General features: G+C 54.7%; 4 protein-coding genes across 4 annotated transcripts; 3 read left to right on the forward strand and 1 right to left on the reverse strand.

The window, feature by feature from the left end:
- Positions 1-1,531: 1,531 nt before the first annotated feature.
- UMAG_02724 (mRNA-binding phosphate metabolism regulator) lies at positions 1,532-4,564 on the forward strand (the record flags this gene model as incomplete). Its single annotated transcript, XM_011390790.1, has 1 exon — positions 1,532-4,564. One exon carries the CDS (start codon positions 1,532-1,534, stop codon positions 4,562-4,564), a length of 3,033 nt encoding a protein of 1,010 aa, XP_011389092.1.
- Positions 4,565-4,734: 170 nt separating this feature from the next.
- On the reverse strand, positions 4,735-8,541 carry UMAG_02725 (uncharacterized protein; the record flags this gene model as incomplete). Its single annotated transcript, XM_011390791.1, has 1 exon — positions 4,735-8,541. One exon carries the CDS (start codon positions 8,539-8,541, stop codon positions 4,735-4,737), a length of 3,807 nt encoding a protein of 1,268 aa, XP_011389093.1.
- A 450-nt stretch (positions 8,542-8,991) lies between these two features.
- UMAG_11721 (uncharacterized protein) lies at positions 8,992-11,145 on the forward strand (the record flags this gene model as incomplete). The annotated part of the gene is made up of 1 exon (XM_011390930.1): positions 8,992-11,145. The coding sequence occupies one exon, from the start codon at positions 8,992-8,994 to the stop codon at positions 11,143-11,145; it is 2,154 nt and encodes a 717-aa protein (XP_011389232.1).
- Positions 11,146-12,888: 1,743 nt separating this feature from the next.
- Positions 12,889-13,679, forward strand: UMAG_02727 (putative lysozyme; the record flags this gene model as incomplete). The annotated part of the gene is made up of 2 exons (XM_011390792.1): positions 12,889-12,997; positions 13,078-13,679. 2 exons carry the CDS (start codon positions 12,889-12,891, stop codon positions 13,677-13,679), a joined length of 711 nt encoding a protein of 236 aa, XP_011389094.1.
- Between the last annotated feature and the right edge of the window lie 10 nt (positions 13,680-13,689).

The following is a 13,689-nucleotide window of genomic DNA, read 5'->3' on the forward strand; positions in this document are numbered from 1 at the left end:
GCCACAGCAAAAGTTACACGTGGCAGATTAGACCTGGCATCGTTTCGGTAGGAATCTCTCCTCAGCATAAGCATTTAATTATCATGATCGAACCTCCTTGTAACCACACGCACACACACACCCCGCAGAGGCGAAAGAATGTGCCACTGAACCATCATGAGTTTAGTGAGTATATATCACGTATACATGAGATTTTTTCGCCACAGATCGATTTTCGTTCTCCCGATCCTTAAAGTATTCACGATATTAATTCACGATTGTACAGTCGTGAGAGTACAACGGCATTCACGATTTGTCATTTTTCCTTTTCTCCTCCGACACATCGAACGTAAATTCACGATTAACTCGGACAGAGCCCACGGCGCTTGCCAATCACGAATGCATAGCATAGCCCAACGACATCAGAGGTAACTTAGTTAAAATTCAATCTGAAAATACGCTTCCTTAGGCTGCACATGCACTTTTCCATGCTGTTCCCTATATCCGTAAATGAAGACTTTTTCCAGAACGAGCGACCGCAAACTCCGAACACATGTGTAACAGTCACAGAGTGGCTGTGGGCGTGGCTGTGGGCTTGGGCTGGGCTGCTTCTTGGAGGTGAGTGAAATATGGCGGTGGACGTGAGAGTTCTCGACGCTTGGACCCTTTTTGGTTTTCTTCACGTCTGCCTGCGTTGAATCTGAATCGTGAATATGTCGATTTCTCACTCACCCGTGATCTGATCGGCTTCAGCAAGCGTGAACATCCGTCTTTTGGCTCATATCTTGCTGCTTCTCGTCCCTACTTGCACCTCTTGCATCCAGATCAATTCAATCTGGCTTGTGGCTGATCCTCGACTCAGAACATTCATCAACGACAATCGAAAGCATAGTCTAGCTGGCAGACCACACCCTTGATCACTTTGGTGCTGACACGGAAATTGCGGGACACCAAAACAACCCGATCCAGAGCCAGTCATTCGGTGTTTGTCCCCATCTCCAGCATTCTTTGCCCCCAGAGGTTCCTCACGAAGATATACAGACTACTTCTCGTATCAACCACAGGACCTCGAGCTGGCGATCCAGCTTTGTATCAATTTCTACGTCTGCAGCACGCCTCATCTGGCGTTCATTTTCACTTCAAGCTTCATTCCAACGCATCGCAGCTCAGCTGCCGGGCTTCCTCACATCGCTACCTGGCACCTATATTCCCACGGTCGTTCATCCCAATCGATCTCTGATGGCTCCATCGCATGCCATGGTTTCCATAAATGCTCAAATTCTTGATCTTCCGCTCTAGGTCCAATCACTCTTGGTCGAACTTGACTTGATCTTTCCCCAAGACTCAGGATAGCCTTCGGTCTAGTCACCTGACATCAGCAAATATTTACTTGGCGCTCAATCGGATCATCCGACCTTTGTTCCCACCACCGTTTGCTTCTCACTCATTCAGCTGCGCCGTCTCCGTCTCGGCCGTCACCGTTATCAAACTCGCCCTCTTCCTTCCAACCATCCGATTCGCTCTACCTACCAAAGGCTCAGTCACGGCCAAAATGTCTGTCACACCTCCTCTGCTGCGTGGATCTTCATCCGAAGATGATCCTACTGGCCCTACAGCTACAAACAGATGGGGTACTGTCTCAGGTGGAATGCTCAGTCCGCCGCCGGCTCCTTCATCAGGCGCCGGTGTTCGTCGTAATCACACCATCCACGGTGCTCGACATCATGGTAAACCTCGATTGGAAAAGCACTTTGAGCAGCCAGAGGATCTAGCTCCCACTCCCACGCTCGCTGACCGCGCTGCATCAGGGCCTTCAGTGTCCCAGAACCCTTCAGACGGCGATGAAAATCGATCCCATGTAATTCATAGCTCTCCTTCCTTCAACGACGATGCTTCGCTCGACCTGCTTGCTTCGCCATCGACAAAATCCGACACAGCAGGAGACTTTGTAGCGTCGCTCACACCGCTGCAAGCTCTATACTCAAGATCGAGTGTTTCCCGAAACCTGTCGCTGCCAAGCCGTCACTCGACCAAGGTTGTATCGAACTTGTCTAGTAACGCCACGCAGGGCCGAACAAGCTTGTTTAACAGCCTTTCCGCCATCACCGGAGGTTCTGATCTCGACGAACATGACTGGGAAAAGCTCATCCACTCTAGCAATGCTCTCGGCGATGAGCATCAACAGGATCCGCATGCTTTAAATAGCCTGTCGCTTCAGCATGATCACCCATGGTCTTCTTCGCTCTTTCCGCAAGGGCAGATTGGTGCGCCGACCGATTCATCCCTACCGACATCGCCCATCTCTCGACCTGACCCCTTCCTGGATGCACATCACCTTGATCGCAGCAACGGCAGCGTCGACACCTTCGATCAGTCTGCACAAACCGACACGCAAGCTCTACCGGGCTCGGCGAATCTCGTACGTCGTCATCAATCGCTCAATCACCACGCCGGGCGCTCAGCAGCTCAACGGCTTGCGGCTCGCTCCAGCGACCTTCTTCGCCAGTATAACGCAGGTGACACAGCCGATCCAACCATGTCTCCTTACTCGTCCCGAACCGATGCTGCTTTCAGCCCAGTGCGTCACACTATCAGTCTCTCTGCCGCTAGCAGCCCCGTGATGCCATCAAGCTACTCCAAGGTGCCCTGGCATCAACCGACACAGGATCCGATCGGTTCGCCATCGCGCTTTGCGGCTTCCTTTCCATCGCAGAATCTCGAGCCTTCCCACTCCCGGGTGCCCTCCACGATGGACGGTTCTTCATCTCCTTTGACCGACGTGACAGCGCATCTGTCATGCCTCGAGATCTCTGGCTCTTCTGCACTGGCCGGAGATAGCACTCAAGCTTCACGGGCGCTGGCGACATCGACAAGCCACTCGACGCCTCCCGATTCATCGACGCAAAGTGAAAGCACCATTGTTACTCGTCCTCTGGAAGGTAGAAAGCTGCCTCAGCTCGTGACTAATCGAGATGCATTGCAGCGTGGCCAGCGCGCTGACGGCGCCTCCGGTCCCTTCTCAGCTGCCGCCTACGTGCCGCCCATCGGTCATGCCCACGCTCGAAATCCGTCGAACGACCCCGCCGCGCCCCTTGCATCCAGCCTTGATGCTGACTCGTCCCAACAATATGGCCCTTTTACTGCAGCACCTGCTGGTAACTGGCTAGACAAAGACAAGATCGTCGGCAGGCTTGATGCTGGTCATGCCTCGAGAGGTGCTGGTTCCGATTCGCAAGCTTGGTCGCACCAAACACAAGTTGGTCCTTACGCGGCAGGAGCCATGGATCCGAGTGTGATAGCGCTAAGCATGGCTCTAGCTCAGGAACAGCAGCGCAATGCTATCTTGCAGGCTCAGCTCGGAGCGCGCAGCAACGCGGGCGGGCTGCAGGAGCCGCACCTCTTTGGTATGCAGCCAATTGATCTTACGGGTCCCATGCAATCCATTGGCCAGCAGTTGCGAGGCGGTCCAATGCCAAGCTCTCCACCCATGGGCCCGGTGGGCAACCTTGCATCGCGAGGCCAGCCATTTGCCATGCAGCAATCTCCACCTCCGTTTCGGGCGCCGATGCATGCACTGGCCCAGTCACCGCGACCATCGCCCGCAGGTGTTTTCGCAAGCGCAGACACCGAAGCTATCACACCCCCCACGCCAGTCGATCCCACGTACTTGGCGCTTCAGAAAGGGTACAATCCGGCACCAGCTACATTTAACCTCGCTCCTGTCAATGCACGCTTCTTTGTTATCAAATCCTATACCGAGGATGACGTGCACAAGTCGCTCAAGTACGAGATCTGGGCTTCCACCGACAAGGGCAATCAACGTCTTGATAAAGCGTTCCGGGAAAGTGCACATAACAGCCCGATCTATCTGTTCTACTCGGTCAACGCTTCGGGACACTTTTGCGGTATGGCTCAAATGCTCACACCCCTGGACTACGCCACCTCGAGCAATGTGTGGGCGCAGGACGGCAAGTGGAAGGGGACGTTCAAAGTACGATGGATTTACGTCAAAGATCTGCCCAACAATCAGCTCCGACACATTCGTCTGACCAACACGCCGGAATGCAAGCCAGTGACGCAGTCACGCGACACACAGGAGTTGACTCCTGAAGCGGGAAGGGAGGTGTTGAGGATCATGGCCGAGTACAGTGCCAAGACGAGCTTGTTGCAGGATTTCAATTTCTACGAGATGCAGGCTCGGACGGGGGGCGGACAACTGGCGCAGCAAGGGAGCGCGGCCGTCGGAATGGGAGGCTTGCCACCGAGAAACAGTCCCAAGCCAAGTGGATCACCTGCGCTTGGATTCGGTGGATCGAGCTTCGCTGCAAGCGCAGATGCCAATTTCGCACATAGGTCTGGCGTCAGTGCTTCACCCAATAGCGGAGCACGTCGTGCCCAGTCCAGTGGAATCTCACAACGTCCTCACGGTAGTTCCGGATCAGGTCTGGCTCCAGGCACGCCTCGGTCTGCTGTACAGCCGATCCAGGATCTACGTAGCGATAAAGCAAACCATGCTGCGCCTGGCACTTGCACCGACGCTGAGTCGGCAGCACAAGTCGCCGGCCTCGCACCTTCTGCTCTGTAAGACCGTCCTTCACCAGCCCCGAACTTGCACACGTCCGATGCCTTTCGTTATTCTGTACCCTTGGACCCTCTGGCACAAATTGTATTGTGATTGACGTCTGCAACGTGATCGATCACTGCTCATCATGTGAGCCTTTGGAAGCTTACAATTTGTGAATCTAGTTTCTGAATCTAGTAGACGGGAAAAGAGGGGTCCTTCTCCTTACTGTAGGCACGGAGACCTCCGATGAGGTCGGAAATCTGCAGTGGTGTTATGGCTTGCGCTTGGTTTGGGGTCTTGGGTTCCCTCGTGTTGATGGAGCCTTGTAGAGGGTCGGATGGCGCTGGCGGTGCCTGTTGCGCTTCGCTTTCAGCCTGCTCACATAGGTGCTTCTGGTGCTGCAACAGCGCGCGTACAGCAAGTTGCGAATCATTCCCCTTCTTGCAAACCACCAAGACGTCTTTCGACAAAGTGTTTCGCTGCGCCTTGTGGATTTGGTCCCATGCTCCGGCGGGGTTCTTGAGCAAGCTCTGAATCGGCACATTGAGCGAACCGTCGAGTTTGGCGATTCCAAACTCGACAGAGGGTCGTACGTCGACCACCAACGCTGCAGAGTCCATCGACTTGACCGCCGTTCTGCGGATTCCAGCCTCTTCGCCAACAGGCACGTTGAGACCACAGAATGACGCGTAGTCTTCCGTCTCCAGATTCCTGATCATGCGCTCGGCCACCTGCGCAGGATCGCCACATGATCGACAAGTGGCCACGCGACGCGATCGGATCTTGACGCACCGGAACGGTGTTGACGTGAGCGGGGAGACGAGCGTCAGCATCGGTGGCGTGTCTTCACCAACACCGGCGAGAATCTTGACCGCTTCCAACGCTTGCATTGTACCTACGAGGCCAGTGACGCCGCCTAGTACACCGCCGTCTTCACAGTTAGTCACTTCGTCCGGTCGAGGCGCTTTCGGGAACAGACAACGGTAGCACGGTCCCCGATAAGTACCATCAGGCGTTGCAGCAGCTCTCGGACCAGCAAACTCAGCCTTGATCCGTTTGTGCAGCACAACCAGCTGGCCATCGTAGCCCTGGGCGGCACCCGAGACGACCTGGACTGCTTCGAGCACAGCAGCGTCCGAAATGAGATACCGAGTGAGCGGATTGTCCGTGCAGTCAAGCACAAGATCCTGGCCCCGCATGACCTGACGCGCATTGACAGCGCTAATAGCTTCGGACAACGGCACGGCTGTGATGTGAGGATTGATCTGCTTGGCCGCTTGGGCCGCAGACACCGCTTTGTGCATGCCAACGGTGGCATCACGGTGCAGGATCTGTCGAGCCAAATTGGACGGCTCGACAACGTCATGGTCCAGAATCGAGATCTGTCCGACGCCAGCCGCCGCAAGGTACTGAACAGCAGGACAGCCAAGTCCACCAGCTCCAACCACCAGGACTTTAGCGTTGCGAAGACGAAGCTGCGCAGGCAAGCCAAAGTCCGGGATGATCATCTGCCGACCGTACCGCGCATATTCGGCGAGTGACATGGGCAGAGAAGAGTGTGGATCCAAGCTAATGTCAGTGCTAGTTGTAGACATGATTTCCTTGCGCTCCACGGGAGGGTGTGCTCTGTCGCGCGTACTGTCTTTCTGTGTGGCAGCTTCCTTCACCCTGTGGACTTCCAAATCAACGCGCTTCGGAATGGGAGCTGGCAGTGTTGCTGGATCAAACTCGGCAGCCGTTCCGTCGAGCACGTCACGGATATGTTTGAGCGCAGTGAAGCTCATTAGCGTGTTGACGTCTTTCTGTTCGAGCTCAGAAGAGGGCCGCTCGTGAGCGAACGCGCTGCGATCCAGCCAACTCTGCTCTAGAACCTCGATACAGGCGGAGAGGGCCGAGCCAATGGCCCTATTGGCGGCGGTCACCTTTGACAGAGGATCAAGCAGCTGTGCATCGGAGGCCTGCGCAGCCGGTATCAACGGCTCCGCAGGCGCAAAGATCGAAGGTCTTGGTCGGTCCTTGGCCGATGCTGCATGTCCAACCGTGCTTGACGCACCGCCCCCGCGACCGCCGGTCTGCTCGATGAAGGCCTGTTCGAATCCAGAGGGGAAACCGGACGTTTCTGCTTTATTGGTGCCATAGGCTCCTGCCACTCCGGCTACAGCGGCAGCTGCGACCGTTCTTGAGACGTTGACCAGTGCGCTGTTCAAGCTTTGGGGGAGCTCGGCTCGTTCGTACCAGCCTTTTGCTAGGTCGCCGATTCCCTCTGGTAGATAAGAGGTGGGATTGATGCCAAAGGCTCTAGGTGCATTTGCATCGGCATTGCGAACAGGCTCATATGATGCTCCGAGAGGATCGCCACCTGAAGCGGGTGTCTGCCAGTGCCCAGCGTCTGGCCGGCTGCGTTGCTGGGCTGTATTCGCAGTGTTTGTCAACGGCTCGTTTGGAAGCCGGGCCCAGGGAGAGGCTCTGTTAGCAGGACCCGATGGGGACCTTCCAACAGTAGCATATTTACGTATGCTATTTCGATGGGACGGCGAGTCACTTTCATGTCGATGCGGCCTCGAAAGATTGTCTTGATCGTCGATGGAATACACCGGGATTCCCAACAGGTCGCGATTCTGCATCACGACAGCAACGCCGGTGTTGGGACGATGGTCGCTGTCTCGTAGGAAGATGGCTTGCTTGACAAGGAGGTTCGGCTGCACCTGTGCTTCAGCAGGGTATCGCAGCAGACACAGTAGAGCGGAGCTGTGATCCCCCGCGAGCAGCTGATTGCGTATGCGGAGCAACATAGCGATGCAGATATAATCGATGAGGTCCAGAGACCTTCCAGAGGCAAACAGACCGTCCCAGATTGCTACTGCATCGTCCAAAGCAAATTCACGCGTGAAGATCATACGAATCCATCGGAGGCAGAAGATCTGAGGCTCGATGCCTAGACTTCCGAGATGTTGGGCCAGGGCGGGGTCAATGTGGCTCAAGAGCTTGAGAACGTGTTCGCACTTTGCAACGATGGGAAGAGGCTGGCGTGTGTTGCCCTCCGAGTTACAGCTGTCGGGAGCGAGTTTTGCGGATCGAGGCGCCGAAGTTGATGGCGGAGATGGGGTAGAGGCAGCGTCGACTGGACTGTCACGCCAAACATACCATGATTTGGCGCTTTTCATCAGGACACAAAACAACGCATAAACATCATGTTCTATGAAGACATGCGCGAGAGCATGCACAAAGGCAGCGTCAGCCGCGTTCTGTGCCGAAGTGGGGGATGAGCTAGAAGATGCGCGGCCTGGGATATCGACGGCACCATCACTTCGAACCTTCCAAAGTACAGCTGCTAGCTCATGCATCCCCTGTCTATAGCCTACATCCTGGTTCTCGAGTGTCCAAAGGAAGAGAATGTTGGTCAACGATTGCTGAACACGGGTTTGACGGAAAAGACCGATGTCGGGGAATGTCCTTTCTACGTCTTGCAGGATAACCCTCCTGGTCTCTAAGGTCGCGTAGTAGGTTTTCCAAGGATTCGAGTCGTCGAGACTAAGCGGATTGTTGACGGAAAGGTCTTTGACGATGGATCGGCTGCTTTGTGAAGTGCTCGGAGTAGATGAGCAAGATGTGAATGATGGTTCGAAGACAGTGGGTGTGCCGTCGAAGCCGACTTCGGGCGGATAATTGCCATCAGGGGCACGAAGAAGACGGCAGCGTAATTCATTGTATGCTTCTCTGTCGCGCTTAAGAACGGCACTCCAAGAAGAAGGAATGGTTGAGATGTGTTCTGTGAGAAAAATCTTCCATTCGAGCCATCGGAGTGAAGCGTCGTTGTCGAGTGCAATCTTGCCTTCAACGCCGCGGGCCCTGAGCGTTTCGACGGGCGAGGTGCCAGTGCCTTGGAGAAGCGAAGCCCATCTTAGGCTCAAAGATGCATCATAAGAGACCATAGGAGAAGCCGACCGACCCTGCCGTGCAGGAAGAGCCGATAAGGTGGCGGCCAGAGGGTCACTCATATCGTCGGTCGAAGCTCCGCGACCAAGATGCGGATCTTCCGAGTGATAGGGAAAGATTGCAGCAACTTTGCCCACACCCGCGTGGATCGCATTCGCCTTCTACTCGGCAGCGTGCGCGGAAGCACCACACTAGTGGCACCAAAGGGAGGTGAATATGCGATCTGCGTCAGGCTGATATGGCAAGCGATGGTGTTTTACGAGCAAAGAGCAAGGCTGGACCCCTCTTCAAGTTCAGAAATCCAACCCATGTGTGATATACTGGATGCACAGACTGCGGAAAAAGTGGAGCTGTGCACTTTTTCAGTTACAAGTCACGAGTGAGTCGTGACTCAAGCGACATCGGTAAGATCCGACAAGGGTCTTTAGTTGTCTTTCATCTCTTCTTGACACAGCACACGACTCTGACCGCACGCTTACAACTCTCAAGATGGACAGTAGAACATAGTTACGATGACCAAGCAGCTGGGCTCAGCACACAACGGTACGCCAGAGCAGCCACTGAAAATCGAGAGGGTTCGCGCCTGCTCGATCGCTCTCTCTTCGGGATCATCGCTACTAGGCAACCTCGAGTGGTCGGAGCTGGGCCAAGCATTGGTAGTGACGAATGAGGCCATCATCGTCCTATCTCCTCTGGTTGGCCTGAATCCCACGCTGGCGGGACAAAGCCGCACTCAAGATGTCGAATGTCATCCGAGTTGGCAAGATCGCTTCCCGCACTCGGTCGCACAAGTCAACATCAAGACGTTTCTCGAGCATGAAACTTCCGTACGGCGCAGAATATTGCTCGAGTCTGATCATTCATCAATCGATGCGCGATTTCTGAGTGCTCAATGGTGTTCAGCGAGCTGGTCCAAACCTGGCATGGGTCCACATCAAAGCTGTCTCATTCTTGCCACTAGCTCGGAGCTGGATCTCTTCGTACTCGGTGCTCCTCACAATGCGTGGACTGGAGAATGGAAGCTGTTGCAGGCGGTCAGTCTGGACCCTGTTTCCGCATCTGTGAAATACACTGCTGCTCCACCCCCTCGCGACAACGACAAGGGGGTCTTTACGCGGCCACGTGCCCTGCTACGCAAACAGCAGATGGCAACAGAAGTGATCTGTGCTTCGTGGATCAACCTGGAGGTTGCAGCTCGGCGACACGCAGATGCCTCCGAGCCTCTGCAACTTTCGCATTCGTCGTCGACCTACATTGTCGCCGGTACTCGATCAGGCCATATTGGCATCTGGGAATGTGCTGCCGTCTCCGGCCACTGCACTTTCGTCTCGACGACATCCGTGGGTAGCACAGGTATCGAACGGCTACTTGTCTCAACTCATGTTGGCACCAAAGCTACAAACAAGAAGGCTACGATTGCATTCCAAGACGCAGACGGTGTGAGGCTTTGCGACGTTGTTGTTGTCGAAGGTCGAGCTCATGTGCAGCTTTCCAAATCGCCGCCCATCAGCACCGAGCACTATATGCTCACAGCCTGGAGGTGGTATAAAGATCTGCTCGTGTATTCGACCATCGGAAAGATGCACGTCTACGATACAAAGATCGGGCGAAGTAGGACCATTCTTCTTGGCACAGAGCCGGACAGCGGCTTTGACCCATACGCTCCCACTATCTGCATTAGCATTTCATCTGGCCCACAAAACATCATCCATGTCGTGCGACAAGACCTGCGCGAGTACCGTATAAGCTTGGTCCAAGCCGAACAGGCTCAGCCACTGCCCAACACCGTGCGGCCCATATATCCACCCAGCCTCACTGGTTATCCACCATTGACCGAGGTATTACAACGTAAGCACGACGGCCAGCAAGCCTTCGTGGGTTATGCCTCTGACATCAGCTCTCAATGTTCTGCCGCTTCTATCGTTGGTGCGGTCCGTACCAATGAGCGACTCGCTTTTCTAGGTTACAACGTGTCTGAAAACCTCTGTTACCAGATGGAGCTAATACGTTGCGGCGACATGACCCCTTCATCACTCCTCGCTGAGGCTCTAAACCGCGTTGCTTCAGGAACCCGGCCCTATCTGGCCGTGCGCATCGTTCTCACTCTCCTATACACGCGCGAGCAGCAAGACGTTTTCCGAGATCAGCTCGTTCTCGCAGTCGAGAAGAGCTGGACTGCTTTGGCGGGCGCATCTGCTATCAAAAACCAACAATCTGGGCAAGCTACGACCCAAAAATGTGCTCTTCAGCAGCAGCTACTCTACCTTCTGGCCTGTCGTTTACAGGATACATCGTCAGGTGCGTCGGCGCAATTCGAGTCGTTGCAGAAGACTCACCGAGACAATGTAAGGCGTAGTTGGCTTGAGGAACATGCGAGTGCCTCTGCGGTGACAACCGAGCAGTGTGCTGCCTGTGAGACGCCGCTGGCGGCCTCCGGGGACGAGGACCCTCAAGGTCTTGGATGGGCCCGGTGTCAGAATGGTCACGTTTGGCCTCGGTGCTCGGTAAGCTTGGCCACCATCTCAGATCGCAAAGTACGTGTCTGCACCGGATGCTGGGCTAAAGCTATCGTGCCAGATAAGCCCGGGCAGAGCTTTCGTCAAGCTTGCATACTCAAAACAGCCACCAAGTGTTTGTATTGTGGCAGTTGTTGGATTGTACGGTGACAGCGCAAATCTAATCGTGAATGGAGAAACAAACAAGATCTGAAGGCTAAGCGGTGAATGATATTATAAATTGAAGTTTGTAAAGCTGTCTACTGTCGCGCTCCCCAATGCCATAGAAGCGTCACAGCCCAGAGCCGCCGGGTTGTCCGCTGCAATCGACGTGCGAGCTATGTTGCTAGCCTTTCCCAGTGCAAGGTGACGGACGATGAAACCATCAACAACCGAGTTTGCGCGAGGATCGGAATTCGGACTCGCTTGTGCTAAACGAAACCAGGCTAAAAATGAAGCTGGACGAGTAACCGAGACCACAGATGGATGGGACAGGGATTGCACGTTCTTGCACCTGCATGCTCGTCGACCTTCCAACGCTAGGACTACGACCATATCGAGCGAAGGCAGCAGTCCCAAGAAGGAAGCCCAGACGGCAAGGACACCAGCGGTACTTCAGATGACGGAGCTATCACATGCGTCACGCGTCAATCGTGAATGAGAGCTTTTTTGGACTCGTGATGACTGCTGTCCAACTCCGCTTGATTTGAGACCCGTCCGACCTGTGGTGAAGTTCACGATTGCTGCTCTTTTGCTGGTAGGACGGGCCCATCCCTAGCTCTGCGTCCCGACTTGCATCTCCTTTGGGAAGCGTTACTATACATTCGGATCTCAGAGAGACATCTAAGCAGCTGAGCGGAATGAAAGCTATCACGAGCGGCTTGGATGACGACAAGCAGCAAAACGTGTCGGATTGAGCGCTAGGCGAGCGGATGCAGATCTTCCGCATACCTGGTCACTTTCGCCGTCGCTGCGTCAGTCAGGCCTTGAATCCCACCTCCGCCCTCCCTGACCGGCGGCAAAAATCGTGATTCGTGAATGCCGCGGAGGCCATTTTGAAACGCCGACAGGCTACCGCAGCTGGAAAAGCCGTTGTACGGAACGGTTACTTGCACGCTCTCAGCCGAGGTCGACGCCCTCACCCTTGTACTACCTCACGTTGACCTTCTCAATCTTACATGGGGAAGAGGTGCAACTAGGCGAGATGCACGTTGTAAAAAGGCTAGTCCACGTCGACATTCACGCACGTCGACATTCACGCACGTCGACATTCACGATTAGACACGACCATGGCTTGCGTGGACACGTTGCACTGGGAAATGACATCAATTCACTTGTGTCCTTGCCATGAACACTCACTTTCATGCCTGTAAGCGTGGACACGATTACAGATCGTCCAAAATTAGCTTCCAATGGGGAAATCGTGAGAGGGCAAGCTGCAAGCGCAGGCAGTTCTCCGCTTTGAATGCCTCGAAAGCTGACACAGGAACACCCTCGTCTAGCTTCGAGCTTAACCTGCCGTTGGTTGGCACAGGTCACGGGTTCTGAGCTTGTTATTTCGGCTGTCTCTTACCCGCTACTAGTGATGGCCGTTTTCCGGCTCGTCCATGCGCATCGCTCAGAAGAAGTGCCATGGCGGCTGCAGAGAGAAGCGTCTCAGATAGTCTGTGAGTGCTACTGGTGTGCCTGACGCAGTGTTACTTTTCTAATGTGTCCAATGCTTAACCCGCATTCACGAATGTCTCTGCGCGGGTCTTCGCTTCATGTACCCTGGCTGAATAGCCTGGACAGACTTCCGGCTGGACAGAATCCACCTGATTGACACCAAAAGGTATAAGAAGTCCAGCTTGGTCCATTGCGCCATCAAGCGTCTCATCAGGATCCGCTCTCCACAAGTCACATCAACAGTTCAAGATGAAGTTCTCCGGCACTGCTATCGTTGGCACCCTTGCCGCGCTTATCTCTTGCATTCAGGCCGCTCCCCTTGAGAAGCGCGTCTCGGGAATCCCCGGTTTCGATGTCTGTAAGTCGCTGTTCGTTGCTGGTCACATATCGCAAGACCTTGGACTAACCTGTTCCGCTTTTGTGGCGATCGTTGTACAGCCGGCTACCAGCCCAACGCTAACATGAATGGCGCCTACGCTAATGGTGCCCGATTCGTCTACATCAAGGCGACCGAGGGAACGACGTTCAAGTCATCCTCGTTCTCGTCGCAGTACAATGCTGCTACTAATGCTGGTCTGATCCGTGGTGCCTACCACTTTGCCCGCCCCGACTCGTCTTCGGGTGCTACTCAAGCCAGGTTCTTCCTCAACAATGGCGGTGGATGGTCTGCTGACGGCCGAACCCTACCTGGTGCGCTTGACCTCGAGTCATCGAGTGGTGTTGCTACTTGCTACGGTCTCTCCAAAAGCCAGCTCGTCAGCTGGATTCAGGACTTCGGTAACACCTACCATGCTTCTACCGGTCGTTACCCCACCCTCTACTGCTCGTCTGGATGGTGGAACCAGTGTGTCGCTTCCAGCGCCTTTGCCAGTAACTACGCCCTCTGGGTCGCCAACTACGGTGTCAGCAGCCCCAAGATCCCCACGGGCTTCAACTACTACACCTTTTGGCAATACAGTGACAACGGTCCTTACCCAGGCGACTCAGACACTTTCAACGGCTCGCTCGATGGCCTTAAGAAGTACGCCAACGGTGCTTAGATTCAAATTG

Source organism: Mycosarcoma maydis, chromosome 6 (genome assembly GCF_000328475.2).
Source record: "Mycosarcoma maydis chromosome 6, whole genome shotgun sequence".
NCBI classification, from domain to species: Eukaryota; Fungi; Basidiomycota; class Ustilaginomycetes; order Ustilaginales; genus Mycosarcoma; species Mycosarcoma maydis.